The sequence below is a fragment of the Dipodomys merriami genome, unplaced genomic scaffold (assembly GCF_024711535.1).
Source record: "Dipodomys merriami isolate MVZ:Mamm:240054 unplaced genomic scaffold, mDipMer1.0.p SCAF_392, whole genome shotgun sequence".
NCBI lineage: Eukaryota > Metazoa > Chordata > Mammalia > Rodentia > Heteromyidae > Dipodomys > Dipodomys merriami.
This window is the reverse complement of record NW_027205515.1, coordinates 400524-415455: the sequence shown is the minus strand read 5'-3', so window position 1 is coordinate 415455 and position 14932 is coordinate 400524. Positions and strand designations below refer to the sequence as shown.

General features: G+C 48.2%; 1 protein-coding gene across 1 annotated transcript; it reads right to left on the bottom strand.

The window, feature by feature from the left end:
- Window positions 1–541: 541 nt before the first annotated feature.
- On the bottom strand, window positions 542–13029 carry Ttc24 (tetratricopeptide repeat domain 24). The gene is made up of 11 exons (XM_069990247.1): window positions 12991–13029; window positions 7589–8304; window positions 7200–7403; window positions 6032–6160; window positions 5746–5858; window positions 5335–5418; window positions 2390–2493; window positions 2129–2241; window positions 1405–1501; window positions 1081–1236; window positions 542–993 (listed from the first exon to the last, which is right to left on the bottom strand). The coding sequence occupies exons 2-11, from the start codon at window positions 8298–8300 to the stop codon at window positions 912–914; spliced, it is 1794 nt and encodes a 597-aa protein (XP_069846348.1). The 5' UTR covers window positions 8301–8304; window positions 12991–13029; the 3' UTR covers window positions 542–911.
- Between the last annotated feature and the right edge of the window lie 1903 nt (window positions 13030–14932).

Below are 14932 nucleotides of genomic sequence, written 5' to 3'. Positions count from 1 at the left end.
CAGTGCCTGGCAAATCTCAAACTTTTGATCCTAATATTTCTGTCTGTTGAGTGCTAGGATTGCAGGTGTATATCACTATGTGTAGCCCTTCTTTTCCTTAGTTATGAAAAGGGATAATAATAGCACCTCAGGGGCTGGGAAGGTGGCTCAGCGGTAGAGTGCATGCCTTGCAAGCATGAGGCCCTGGGTTTGATTCCTCAGCACCACATAAACAGAAAAAGCTGGAAGTGGCGCTGTGGCTCAAGTGGTAGAACGCTAGCCTTGAGCTGAAGAGCTGAGGGACAGTGCCCAGACCCAGAGTTCAGGCCCCATGACTGGCAAAAAAAAAAAAATAATAATAATAGCACCTCATAAGCTTTTGTTTCCTTTCTGGATCAAAACCTAGTTGCTTAAGCTCTTTCCAGTTTGAAGAAACCACTTCTCAGTTGGGAGCTTTGGAGCCACTGAAGTTTCTCCAGATCGCCTCTCTCGTATAAGAAACAGGGATGCAAGGCCAGAGAAGCCAGCATAGCCAACACATGATTCAGCTTCCTCCCTGAACTAGCAAAGCTCCAATCACTGTGGCCTGCAGACAACGCCAAGGGCAGCAACAACAACAGGAGGTGACATTTATTGAACATTAGATGCATGCTCCACATACTAAGTATCTTACAAGTGTGGTCTCATAACAAGCTTATGAGGCATTGTTATTTCACACAAGAATTTTGTTTCTCTGTTTTGCAGTGCTGCTGGGAATTAAACCCAAGGTCCTGTGCATGCTAGGTAAGCTCTGTACTACTGAGCTACAACCCTGTTTGGCCTTTTTTGTCCATACTGGTTGAACAACTGGGAAGAGCCTCAGACCTCAGAAATCAGTAGCGTGTGTGTGTGTGTGTGTGTGTGTGTATGCCACAAGATCATGCAGGCGCAGGTCACAGGATCATGCAGAAGCCAGATTGGGGGATTCTCTTCTGAGGGTTCCTGCCGAGGGTTTCTCTGGGCCATTTGCAGGACCTAAAGGAGGCATAGAGGGTTTGCCAGTGGGGACACTGGAGACTGCCTCTCCCAGCTCTAGCTTCCCATGCCCTCTCTTTTCCTCACCTCTGTTTGTGGGCTCCAGTACAGGAGACAGCAGCCTCAAGCTTTATCCCCGCCCCTTCCTCCGCATTTCCCCTTTCTCCAATGCCTGCAGTCAGGCCATGCAGGCGGCAGGGCATACCTTGCATCTCTACAGCTGGATGAGGGTTGTTCATGTTGCTGAAGGGCAAAGACAAAGAGGCTCAGGATCCTAGATCCCAAGCAGCAGACCTCATCTTTCCCCGACTTGAACAAGTACTCATGCTCTATTACAATTAACCCAAGCCATGTGGTCTTCTACTTCCTTTGTCAATTTTCCAGGCTTCCTCCCTTCCTCCAGACACTCACCTATTGGCTTGGTGGCCTTTCGGTACTAGGATGTTAGGGTGCTGCACTATGGGGGGGCCTGTGCCTCCAAATGGAAGATGGACACTGGGTCCTGCACCTGGATGGAGAGAGTCAGACATTCATCACAGGCCTCTCTACACCAAGAACTGTCACGGGGGGAAAAGAGCATGTTCTGGAGGATGGTGCCGGTCACTGCACAAGGACAGTGTCTCTACAAGGCAGGTGCTTGGCGAACACAGGCTAACACCTAGAAACTTGACAGAGAGTATGACACACTATGGCTGGAAGGAGACACAAAGAAAACATGTCAGCAAGCAGGTCATTAAAGCCCATTCAAGAAACAGCAAGGAACTTTGCTCCCAAAGTTGAAAGCCTTAGAGAGAGAATCAAGTGAACAGTGAAATGGGGTAAGAACAGTACCTGGTATAGTACCTGGTAGGCAGAAAGTTCTCAATTAACTTGAACGCCCTAAGATATAATGTTGTAGAGGATAGGAAAGCTGGAGGAGCAGGGAGGAGAGGGTGAATCTGGAAAGGGTTTGGAAGAAATGGGGCAGGTCTGTGAGAGGCAAGCAGAAAGGCGGGGAAGGCCATTCTAGGGGTTGGTCGGGAGGCAGGATGGCAGTGGCCCAAGGGCGAACCTGGGGTTGGAAGCGCAGGAAGGTAGGAACAGAGCTGTATTTGCAGGTGGCAGGACACAGCCTGGACAACCTTCTTTCACTCACACTTTAGCCCCAGTCTCGGAGGCCCAGACACTGTAGGAATATTCATACACCTCTCCTCCTCCTTCTCTTTGTGGCCTTCCTCCAACTCTTCATCTTCCCACCTACAAGAAGGTCTGCAGGGACAGGGAAAAGGGGCACCTTTCATAGAGAGCAGCTGCTTGATCTACTCCTCTATGGGACTCTGAGGAGGCCCCACCCCCCTGCCGTACCTCCCAACACCACAGCGACCTGCATCCTTCACATCAAAGCTGCTTTGCTTACCTATGCTGAGCATCTACTGTGCTGCTTTGCACCTTGGCTGAGGTCCCAGTCACTTGGCTGGCCTTGCTTGGAACCTGGAGCCTTTCTGGAGCTGGAGCTGGGGTCTTGGAATGAAGGGGAATACAGGCAATTGGTTTGAGAATGTGAATGTGTGTGTGTGTGTGTGTGTGTGTGTGTGTGTGTGTGTGTGTGAGGGGGGGGGAGAGGGAGGGAGAGAATGTGTGTCTCCCCTCCAGATGGCTGCCAAGAGGGTGGCCTTAGAGGGATAGAGACTTATGACTTACTTGATAGAGACAACCCTGAGTATACCACTTGTCTCTGGAATAAAATTCTAGGATGAGGACCTTTTTCTGTTAAGATCTGCACTAGCAACTCTGAAGCTAGAACTCAGGGTTATAGATCTGTCAGAGCCTAGACCATCACTCCATCCTACCAAGGGCCTTCCCTGGAATAATCATAGGGTAGGTAGCAGATCTTAGGGCATGAACCTTCTGGTCTAACACAATCCCCTGCCTATATCAGGCTAATCTAATTGTGTGTGTGTGTGTGTGTGTGTTAATGCTGAAACTTGAACTCAGGACCTCATGCTCTTGCTCAGATTCTTCACTCCTGGCTAGAGCTCTACCACTTGAGTGTTTTTGTTTTGTTTTGTTTTTTGTTCTTTGCCAGTCCTGGGGCTTGAACTCAGGGCCTGGGTGAAAGGAAAATGTAAACCAGATAGAAAGTAACCCAGAAGACCACGCGGACAGAAGTTGCCTAGAGGAAAAGATTGATTGCCAGTGGAGCTAAAAAGGCCAAGTTTTCATGAAGAAAGGGAGAAAATGGTGCTGTCTGGCTCCTTGGAGGCCCCTTGGGGGTCGGAAGTGGGCGGTGCCTCACCTACTGTGCAGGTGCTGCCATTGAGGGCAGAGATTAGGTTTGGGGGGGGAAGGGGAGGTGTTTCCTTTTTTTGTTTTTGTTTGTTGTTGGTGGGGCTTGAACTCTGGGCCTGGGCACTGTCCCTCAGCTCTTCAGCTCAAGGCTAGCACTCTACCACTTGAGCCACAGCGCCACTTCCGGCTTTTTCTGTTTTATGTGGTGCTGAGGAACCGAACCCAGGGCCTCATGCATGCAAGGCAAGCATTCCACTACTGGGCCACCTTCCCAGCCCTGGCATTTCCTTATACTGGGCACTGTCCCTGAGCTTCTTTTACTCAAGATACTGAGGAATTGAGCCCAGGGCTTCATGCATGCTAGGCAAGCACTCTATTACTAAACCACATTCCCAGCCCTCACACCTTCTTTTTAAAGTTTTTTTTTAACTGGCTAATTGGAGATAGTTTCTCCAACTTTTCTGCCTGGGCTGGCTTTGAACTGCAATCCTCAGATCTCAGCCTCCTTAGTAGAATTACAGGCATGAGCTATCAGTTTCAAGCTACATCAAGCTAACTTGATTTAAAAAAAAAAAATGTGTGTGAATGCCAGTTCTGGGGCTTTAACTGAGGACCTGGGTGCTGTCTTTGAGCTTTTTTGCTCAAGGCTAGCTCTCTACCACTTGAGCTACAGCTCCACTTCTAGAGTTTGGGTGGTTATTTGGAGATAAGAGTCTCACAGACTTTCTGCCTGGGCTGGCTTCGAACTGGGACCTCAGTTCTCAGCCTCCTGAGTAGCTAGAATGGCAGCGGAGCCAGTAGTATCAAGAGTCTAAGTACATTTTTTACATACTGACTTCAAGAGTCTGTATCCCATAGGCTTACAAATCAACCACTGTAGCTTGAGTTACAGATGTGAGCCACCAGTGCCTGGCTGATTTATTTTCAGTGTTGGGGATCAAACCCAAGGCCTCACACATGCTATGCAAGCACGCTTCCATTGAGCTATTACCCACCCCCCCCCAAGTCCCAGATTTGCAGATTGCAAGATTGCTTACAGATTGTAGATATAGTAGATATGTAGAGGACATAAATAATAAATTTTCAGTTCCTGGTAGCTCATGCCTAAAATCATAGCTATTGAGGAGACTGAAATCTGAGGGTCCAGTTCAAAGCCAACCTGGGCAGAACAGTCCATGAACCTATTATCTCAAATAAACTACTCAGAAAAAGCTGGAAGTGGTTCTGTGGCTCAAGTGGTAGAGCACTAGCCTTGAACACAAAGAGGCTTAGAGCCAGTTCCCAGGCCTTGAGTTCAAGCCCCAGAACTGGCAAAAAAATCAGTTCCTGGGGAGAGAAGTTTTCCAAGAGCATCTCGATATGCAGAGGCAGTTGGAGAGCCAACTAAAGAGAGAGACTAGGAAGTAAAGTGAGGGGGAGAAAGAGCCCAGAAATGAGGAAAGTGAAGAACTACAAAGAAATGTCCCATTAACTGAGATGGGTGAGTGATTTCCTTGGAGTACTATCGCCATCTTGTGGTCATTTTGGGAATTGCAGTCTTTTCACATCCATAAAGAGCATTTTTAAAAATTAATTAATTAATTAATTATTTTTTATTTATTTATTTTTTTGCCAGTCATAGGGCTTGAACTCAGGGCCTGGGCACTGTCCCTGAGCTTCATTTGCTCCAGGCTAGTGCTCTACCACTTGAGCCACAGAGCCACTTCCAGCTTTTTCTGTTTATGTGGCACTGTGGAGTCAAACCCAGGGCTTCATGTATGCTAGGTGAGCATTCTACCACTAGGCCACATTCCTAGCCCCAAAGAGGATTCTTGATTGTGCTTCTTGGCCTTCATTGTCCCTGTAACCTCTCAGCCAAAGTCTTGAGACTGCTTTCCTAGAGATATGCCATAATCCCCACATCCCTGTATCTGGGAACATGATATACATCCCACATGCTGGCCAGGGATAGAAGGACAAGATGGACACAGATGAGCAGTTAAGCATGTCATCCCTGAGACCTGCCTACAGTCATCACCTTCTCTGGGCAACCTTATCCCCACCTCCAGCTCCTTGTCTCCGGTGTCATCTCACCTGGGCATAAACCTGGATCAGGTGGGTCTTCATGGCGTCTGCCAGCTTGGCCACTAGCCGTTCTCGCACAGAAACTGGCTCCTTCTGGGGAGAAAGGAGAAAATGGAGGAACTGAGGAAGGCCTGGGCTTTGCAGCTCTCAAGGAACTAAGGGGAGAAAGAAACAAGTTGAGGAGGGATGGGGTGGGAGGGTTCTTCCCTCTCTTCTACCCTATCCCATGCCACTAAGCCCAGAACTGTAGACAAAAGAGATCACATCCTCCTCAGATCCCGGATATCCCAGAACTCAGCACACAAATGCGTCTAGTGCATGTGTAATGAGTGAACACGTGTGGGAGAGGGGAGTCAGCTGGAGAAGGCTTCGGGAGGGGGAGGCGCAGGGGGAAGAGTCAGTCTAACACAGAGGTCTCACCTGACACTGAGCCAGCGCCGCCTTATAGTACTTCAAGGCCTGGTCATACTGCCCGAGCCTGGCTGCAGAAGCCCCAAGGCCCTCGGAGGCCTGCCACTGTCCTTTCATGTCCCCTGAGAAAGACAGCCTGAAAGGTCCTCTCATCTCTCTTTGTCCCATGGACCCTTCACCTTCAGAAGTATGCCTCACTCTCAAGTTCCCCCATCTGCCTCCCCACCAGCCCCAAGAATCTTCAGTCTCTTGGGTCCCCCCACCCAAGTCAAATGCTACCCCCTCTCATTCTCACCAGTGTCCTGGGCAGCCTGCAAGGCATGCAAGTAGTTGTCTCTGGCGGATTTGTGGTCTCCCAGCTGGCTAAGAGCAAATGCCAGGCTGCTGAAGCTCCGTCCCTGTTCCCACCGCTGCCCCATGGAGCCTGACAACACAGCATAGTTTGTCCTAGGAGGAAGCTTTACCTGTTGGAGACCATGTTCCCCAGCAAACAAGGTGGTGTGGGGAGGGGAGTGGGTGTTCTTAGGTGTTGATGCTGACACCTCCAGGTGGGCTACAGAGACCTGAACTCTTCATGCCCAGTCTCTTTTGAGTTTTGGTCTAAGTGCCTCCCCTGGCTAGTATGAGCCATGTAACACTCTTGTGAGGCTCCACTTTTATATGTTCTAAAACAAGTTCAGAGAGAACAAGTGATTTGCTACCTTTTTTTTCTTTCTTTCTTTTTTTGTTTTTTGTTTTGGGGGGGGGTCCGGTCGTGGGCCTGAACTCTGGGCCTGGGCGCTGTCCCTCAGCTCTTCAGCTCAAGGTTAGTGCTCTACCACTTGAGCCACAGCGCCACTTCCGGCTTTTTTCTTTTTGCTTATGTGGTGCTGAGGAATCGAACCCAGGGCCTCAGGCATGCAAGGCAAGCGCTCTACCACTGAGCCACCTTCCCAGCCCCTTCTTTCTTTTTTAGGGCTTGAACTTGGGACCTGGGCAATATCCTTTAGCTTTTGTCTTGTGTTCTACTACTTAAACCACAACTCCACTTCCAGGACTTTGCTGGTTAATTGGAGATAAGAAGCTCTTAGCCTTTTCTGCCTGGGATAGCTTTTAACAATCCTCAGCTCTCAGCTTCCAGCATAGCTAGGACTGGAACTGTGAGCCCCTACCCTGCAGATTAACTGCTAGTCAACAATAGTGGGAGGAAGGGCTGGCTCCTCTCCAGGTCTCCTAACCTCCAGTTCCCAGCTCCCCCCACCTCCTTCATACCCCTCTCCCCCCCCCCCCCCCCCAGCCCATGGACCTCCATTTGTCTGGCTAGTCTATCTCTTCTACTCCCAGTCCCTAACCCACTGGCTCTGGTCTTCCAAGCCCAATAACTCAGCCCAAAGGTCCATCCATCTTTATTGTCCTGGAGCACTGGCAGGAACCTCCTGGTAATTCCTTGGTTCCAGTTCTATTCTCCAACCCCTGGCACTTACCATGCAGGTTGGCAGCCTTGTGGTGAAAATCCCGGGCTTCCTCATAGTTGCCAAGGGCATTGTGAGCCATCCCAAGGTTTCTCAGCACCGTAGCCTGTTCTCCTGGCTCCTGGCACAGGGGTAGGGCCTGCAGGAAGGCCTCTAGTGCCAGAGGGAACAGCTGGAGCTGGGCATAGCCCAGGCCTAGGTCATTATAGAGTGGCCCTAGAGGGCACAGCCAAGGTCACTGGTAGCCAATTCAGTCATACTTAAGGGTGTACAGGTACAGCACTCCCCCCCTCCCCCCGGCTCTCCCTCTCCTGGGTCCCTCAGCTTCTTCCCCAACCCTCAGTATATCACCAGGACTACTGTTTCCCCAGATCCCACGTCCTCTCAGCCCAAGGACTCACCCAGCAATCCTGTCTTGGTGCTCCTCTCAGCAAGTTTCCGGCTCTCCTCCAGCACCTGTACCACCTCTCCCACCCCATGCTGCCCACTTTTCAACATACACCCAGCTGCAGCCCCCAGTGCCAGGGCTGCGGCCTGGGGCTGGCCTGCTAGGGCATAGGCCTGGCTTGCTTCCTGCAGGCAGTGGACTGCTTGCTCAGGCTGTCCCAGGGCCTGGTAACAGGCTCCCATTTTTGCCTGGGTTTCCCCCTGGTTACCTTGTGGCTGGTAATGGCCCAGGGCCCTGTGGTACCAGTTCAAAGCTTGGGGCAGGTCACCAAGGGCATGGTAGGCTAAAGCTACATTAAAACACTGGTCCCCATGACACCTGCCCTGTGGATTTAGTGCAGGCTGGGCTTGCAGCAGCAGCTCCAGGCCTCTGGCTGGGTCCCCAGTCTCCACATAAGCAGCCCCCAGGTTGAAGGCACAGGCTTGAAGCACAGAGATGTCCTGGGTTCTTGGGGCCTTAGAGGCCAGTAGGAAGGCCTTCTGGAAGCTGCTTAAGGCCTCATGGTTCCGGCCGGCCTGCAGGGCCCCATGGCCAGCCCTAGTGAGGGCTTGGATGCTGGCCTCTTGCTGTAGCCGCTTTCTTTTCTTCTTTTTTTTCTTGCAGTTTGAAGACTCAGGCTCAGGCTCAGGCTCTGGGAGGACAGCCTCACAATTGGGGGAAGACATGTTGCTGATAACAACGGGTAATACAGGGCTCAGTATATCTGCCTGGACTTCCCAGCAGGGTCCCTCAAGAGCATTTAGTTCTTTTTTTTTTTTTTTGGTCATGGGGCCTGAGCTCTGGGCCTGGTGCTGTCCCTCAGCTCTTCAGCTCAAGGCTAGTGCTCTACCACTTCCATAGCGCTACTTCTGGCTTTTAATACTTATGTGGTGCAAAGGAATTGAACCCAGGGCCTCATACATGTAAGGCAAGCACTCTACCACTGAGCCACCTTCCCAGCCCCATGAGAGAGCATTTAGTTCTACCTCTGCCTGGTGTAACTTTCAAGGTTCCCAAGCTACCTCTCCTGACATCTCACCTTAGTTCATCTAAGGTGGGCAGCATGTTCAGCCCTTTGTTCTAAGGGCTTTATGGGCTTTTGTTGTTGTTATTGTTTGTTTTTGGTTTTTCTCCCCTGGTACTGGGGCTTGAACTCAGGGCCTTTGTGCTCCTGGTTGGCTTTTTCACTCAAAGCTGGCACTCTACTACTTAAACCATACCTCCATTTTTTTTTGGTCCAGTCGTGGGGCCTGAACTCTGGGCCTGGGCGCTGTCCCTCAGCTCTTCAGCTCAAGGCTAGTGCTCTACCACTTGAGCCACAGCGCCACTTCTGGCTTTATTCTTATGTGGTGCTGAGGAATCGAACCCAGGGCCTCATGCATGCAAGGCAAACGCTCTACCACTGAGCCACCTTCCCAGCCCCCATACCTCCATTTTTAAGGTTTTTTTTTTTTTTTTTTTTTTTTCTGGTTAATTGGAGTTAAGAATCTCTCAATTTGTCTGCCCAGGCTGGCTTCCAATGATTTTCCTCAGATCTCAGCCTCCTTAGTAGCTAGGATTACAGATGTGAGCCACCAATACCTGGTTTAAGGACCTTATTCTTTTTTGGGAGGAAGGGGTGGTCCTGGGGATTGAACTAAGGCCTGGGTACTGTCCCTAAGCTATTTTTCTCAAAGACAGCACTCTACCACTTGAGCAATAGCACCACTTCTGGTTTTCTGGTGGTTGATTTGGAGATAAAGAGTCTCATGGACTTTCCTGCCTGGGCTAGCTTTAAAATGTGACCTCAGGGCTGGGAAGGTGGCTCAGTGGTTAAAGCGCTTGCCTTGCATGCCTGAGGCCCTGGGTTCGATTCCTCAGCACCACATAAGCAAAAAGAAAAAAGCCGGAAGTGGCGCTGTGGCTCAAGTGGTAGAGCACTAGCTTTGAGCTGAAGAGCTGAGGGACAGTGCCCAGGCCCAGAGTTCAGGCCCCATGACCGGAAAACAAAAAAAATATAAATAATTAAAAAATGTGACCTCAGCCTCCTGAGTAGTTAGGATTACAGGTGTGACCCAACAAGGACCTTATTTTAAAAATTCTCCTCAACCAAGTAACAGCTTCCTTCAGGAAGCTCCCTTTTATTGATTTTTGTCCCAGCTCTGAAGAAGATGATAATCAAGAAGAAGAACAAGAAGAGGAGGAAGAGGAGGAGGGGAAGGAGGAAGAAAAGGAAGGAAGGGAAGGTAAAGAAAAAGGAGGGGAGGGGAAGGAAGGAAATTGAGGGGAGAAGAAGGGAGGGAATGAAGATGGGAAGAAGAGCCTCCTTCCTGCAACCAGTTTGAAACTTCTGTGGCTCACAGAATCTTATGCAATCTTTCATGGCATAATTCACACTGGGTTAGAAATGATGGCATTCCTGTCTGTTTCTCTTACTAAACTTGGAGCAACTTAAAGGCACATTGTATATTCTCAATAAGATTATTAAATAAGATGAAAAAATTCTTGGCTATGGTGATGATTGCCCAACAATGTGAGTATACTTAATGCCACTGAGCTGGAGGCTTAAACATGGATGTCAGACTTGAGACTCAAGCTTGTAATCCTAGCTACTTGGGAGGCAGAGATTGGGGATCTCAATTCTCAAGCAAAAAGATTTCCAAGAGACTCTATCTTAACCAATGGCTGGGTGCTACTGTGTGCATCTGACATCCCAACAAGGCACAAATAGGAAGACTGCAATTCAGATACAACATAAAAGCAAGGAGCTGAGAAGGTGGCTCAGTAGAGCGCTTGCCTTGCATGCCTGAGGCCCTGGGTTCAATGCCTCAGCACCACATAAGCAAAAAGAAAAAAGCTGGAAGTGGCGCTGTAGCTCAAGTGGTAGAGCGCTAGCCTTGAGCTGAAGAGCTGAGGGACAGTGCCCAGGCCCAGAGTTCAGGCCCCACGACCGGATCCAATAAAATAAAACAACATAAAAGCAAGATCCTATCTTCAAAATAATGCAAAAAGGAGTTGGTGGAGTACCTCAAGTAGAATAGCACCTGCCTAGCAAGTATGAGGTCAAACCCCAGTACCACACACACAAAGGTTAAAAGTTAAAACTGGAGAGTAGGGGTAATTCAGTGGCAAAGCAATTGCCTAGCATGTGAAAGGCCCTGGATTCAAAGCTTGAAAATGGTCATTTATTTTTAATTTTTTGTGCTGGTCCTGGGGCTTGAACTCAGGGCCTGGATGCTATCTCTGAGGTTTTTTTGTTGAAGGATAACACTCTACCACTTGAGCCACAGCTCTGCTTCTAGCTTTTTTGGTAGTTTAATGAAGATAAGAGTCTCATGGACTTTCCTGCCCAAGCAGGTTTTGAACCTCAATCCTCAGATCCCCGAGTAGCTACAATTATAGGCAAGAGATTATAGGCAAGGTATTTTATGGGGGGCTGGGAAGGTGGCTCAGTGGTAGAGTGCTTGCCTTGCATGCCTGAGGCCCTGAGTTTTATTCCTCAGCACCACATAAGGAAAAAGCCGGAAGTGGCGCTGTGGCTCAAGTGGTAGAGCGCTAGCCTTGAGCTGAAGAGCTGAAGGACAGCGCCCAGGCCCAGAGTTCAAGGCCCCACGACCGGACCCAAAAAAACAAAATTTAAAAAAATGGTATTTTTTTTGTTGTTGTTGGTTTTTTTGTTTGGTTGCTTTTTTTTTAATTTAATTTAATTTTATTTGTGAACATACTGTACAGAGGAGTTACAATTACATGGGCAGGATAATGCGTACATTTCTTACCAAGCATTGAAAAATGGTATTTTTTTTTGTCAGTTGTGGGGCCTGAACTCTGGGCCTGGGTGCTGTCCCTCAGCTATTCAGCTCAAGGCAAGAGCTCTACCACTTGAGCCACAGCACCACTTCCAGTATGGTGCCAAGGAATTGAACCCAGGGCCTCATGCATGCAAGACAAGCACTCTACCACTGAGCCACCTTCCTAGCCCTAAAATGGTAATTTGTTTTATTTTATTTATTTATTTATTTTTGGTCATGGGTCTTGAACTCTAGGCCTGGACCTGTCCCTGAGCTCTTCAGCTCAAGGCTAGCGCTCTACCACTTGAGCCACAGTGGTACTTCTAACTTTTTCTGTTTATGTGGTGCTGAGGAATCAAACCCAGGGCCTCATGCATGCAAGGCAAGCACTCTACCACTGAGCCACCTTCCCAGCCCCTAAAATGGTAATTTCTAAGACAAAGACAGGACAATAATTATAGGACCTATCCTCCTTCCCCTTCTTCCCATTATACCTCTACACACACCTGCTCACTTGTAATATAGGAACTCTTGCTGTCTAATCCAGGATGCAGTTCAGGTCAATGACTTCCTGCTACATGCCAGGAACCATGCTAGGCACTGGGGATCCAAAGCTGAACAGGCTACTGATGATCAGGGAGCCAACCCCCAGGAGAGGGGTTCTGGCCCAGCATATACTGCCTTCTCCCTACTTCTGGGGAACTTCTCTGTCTCCATCTCTATTTTCTGTTTGCTGGGTGGAAACTTCATATCTTGCTTTATTTCCCAAAGTCCTCTTAAGCATTCATCTCATCAGCATGTGTACTATGTAAGTATCTTTCCCCTTCAAAGGCAAAACCTTTTCTGCATTCTCCTCCCAGGAGACAGAAAAAGAAGTTGAAAAGACCCAGCTTTGAGCTCCTGGTCCCTCCCATCAGCTGCCTTTGTTCTTAAAGACAAGATCTCAGTATGTTAGTCTAGGCAGGCCTCAAACTCCAGATCCTTCACACACATATATGTATATATGGCCTTTTTTTCTTTTTTCTTTCCTTTTTTAGAACGTCCAGGCAGAATATCTGTAAGTAATGTATTCTCTTTTATAAAATAGTCCCTGAAGTGGGGGCACAGTGGCTTATGTCCTTAATCCTTGCTACTTGGGAGGCAGAGTTCAGGAGGATTGCAATTCCAGGCTAGCTGGGGTAAAAAGTTCAGAAAACCCCATTTCAACCAATAAAAGGCTAAATACAGTGCACACCCATCATCCCAACTCATGGGAAGTGTAAATAGGAAGATTGTAGTCTAGGCCAGCCCAGGCATAAATTTAAGATCTAATTTCAAAAATAATGAAAGTGAAAGGGCTGGGGTGTGGCTCAAGTGGTACAACCCTGGCATAAGTAGTACAAGGCTCTGAATACAGAAAAAAAATTATCTGTAGAATTGGGGATTTAGCTTAGTGGTTGAGTGTTTGCCTAGAAAGCATACTAGGCTTGTTCCTTAGCACCAAGAAAAAAAAGAAAAGCCTTTTTTTTTTTTTGCTTCTAAAAACACCCAGAGATCCTGACTTTCAACCCAGAGGCATTTCTGGCTACCCCCACCCAGTTTTGGGGGGCCCTGCTTCAGGATACCTTACCTCTTTAGCTTTCCCCCCAGCAGTTCTGGCTTTCTGGAATGGTTCCTCTGTCTTGGGTTACTTCCTCTAGCTCTTAGCTGACAGCCCCCAGGGTTACTAGGCAACTGACTACCTCCCTCCACTCTCAGGGTATCCTTTGAGTGATAGTGTAAGTGGCCTATCCTAGCTAAACACACAGACACCTGAGTTCTATTTCTCTTTCTGCCCTGTTTTGCCTCTGACCCCTGCAGACATGGCAGCTCAAGCTTCTACTTCAAGAAATAAATCAAGCATCACAGGCTAGGATCATCACTCCCAGCTGGGCTCCAGGCCCTGAGTTCAAACCCCAGGATGAACAACACATACACACACACACACACACACAAAACATCAATCCATTCCTTCATTTGATAAAATGACGGCAGCTCAGAGAGCTGGTATGGCTTGCTCAAGAACACAGAGCCCTACTATGTAGGTGGAATGAAAACACAAGTTTTCTGATTATCCTAGAGATCCTACCAGTACAAAGTGATAGATAATTCGTTGGGTTTGTTTTTTTTTTGGTGGGGGGGAGGGGCTGTAACAGTACTAAGGCTTGAACTCAGGATCTTCACTCCCATTTGGCCTTTTCACTCATAGGCTGGCACTTATACTGTTTGAGCCACATCTTCAGACCAGCATTTTTGCTGGTTAATTGGAGATGGAGTCTTTGGACTTTTCTGTCCAGACTGGCTTTGAGTTTCAATCCTCAGATCTCAGCCTCCTGAGTAGACAGGCTTAAAGGCATGAGCCACCAACCAATACCTGGCTGATTGATAGTTTAAATGGGCTTTGGCTATCTCGGAAGTAGACCTTTTCATATATGCACTCACATTCTTCCATACTGTGCTCTGTGTGACAGTTTCACATTTGGAAACAAGGTAAAAGGGTGATGATCATAAAAGGCTTGAACATCAGAAGATCCTCCCCGTCCCTGGGCTCCATTTCCTAGCTCCACTGATCTATAACCTCCAGGTCTGCTTAATGAGAGGATAGTAGGCCCCAGGACCACAAGGACCTAATGACCCAACTCAACAAGGGTGGCCTGCATCAGAAAGCAAGTGTCCTCATTTGCTTAGATAAAGGCTTCTTTTAAGTAGAGAGGCCTATGCCAGGAACAAACTATAAGGAAGTAGTTGGGCTTACCAGTATTTGCTCAGCAGACTTTGCCAAGAGCCTGCAATGTTCAGGGAGGTTGCAAGGGTACCATTTAAGTACCCTTGCCCCAGGCAGTCTCTCTAGCTGCCTGCTGATACTGTCCATAGTCAAGGCCTCTAGAATGCTATCACAGCCTGATCAGGGCCAAATACAAAGTTCAATCAATCCTTCACTCAGCATACTTCCCTTAAGGAAGAGGATGATGTAGGGAGAGGATAGGGACTAAAATCTTCTCTCACCAACATTCTAGTGACCTCCCAATGATCCAGTGATCACTTCTGGATTGTTTACTTGTTTGATCCCCAGCTCAAAACATTCTTGCAAGTTCCTCTTTTCCTCTTTTTATTTGGTTTCCTTCATCCACTATGGCTTGATCTGTTTCTGTCAATTACTTTTTTCTTTTTCTTTCTTGTTTTTATATCTATCTATCTATCTATCTATCTATCCATCCATCCATTTTTGCCAATCCTGGGGCTTGAACTCAGGGCTGGGTACTGTCCCTGAGTTTCTTTTGCTCAAGTAACATTCCTTGCCCCCCACCTTTTTTTTTTTTTTAATCAAGACTGGTGCTCTATCACTTGGGCCACATTTTCACTTTCACTTTTGGATGGTTTATTGGAAATTAAGAGTTTTACAGACTTTCTTGCCTGGGTTGGCTTCGAACCACAATCTTCAGATCTCAGCCTCTTGAGTAGCTGGATTACAGGTGTGAGTCACTGGTACCTGGCTCCATCTCCTTTTCTGAGTCCTTTGCCTACCTCCTAAA

What these genes read in the sequence shown, in the direction of transcription:
- Ttc24 (XM_069990247.1), bottom strand. Translation starts at nt 8,300, where the DNA reads ATGTCTTCCCCCAATTGTGAGGCTGTCCTCCCAGAGCCTGAGCCTGAG. An exon ending in ACAGTAGATGCTCAGCATAG is followed by an intron (nt 2,242 to 2,389) that starts GTAAGCAAAGCA and finishes CTGTCCCTGCAG; the next exon opens with ACCTTCTTGTAGGTGGGAAG. An exon ending in AAAGGCCACCAAGCCAATAG is followed by an intron (nt 1,237 to 1,404) that starts GTGAGTGTCTGG and finishes TTTGCCCTTCAG; the next exon opens with CAACATGAACAACCCTCATC.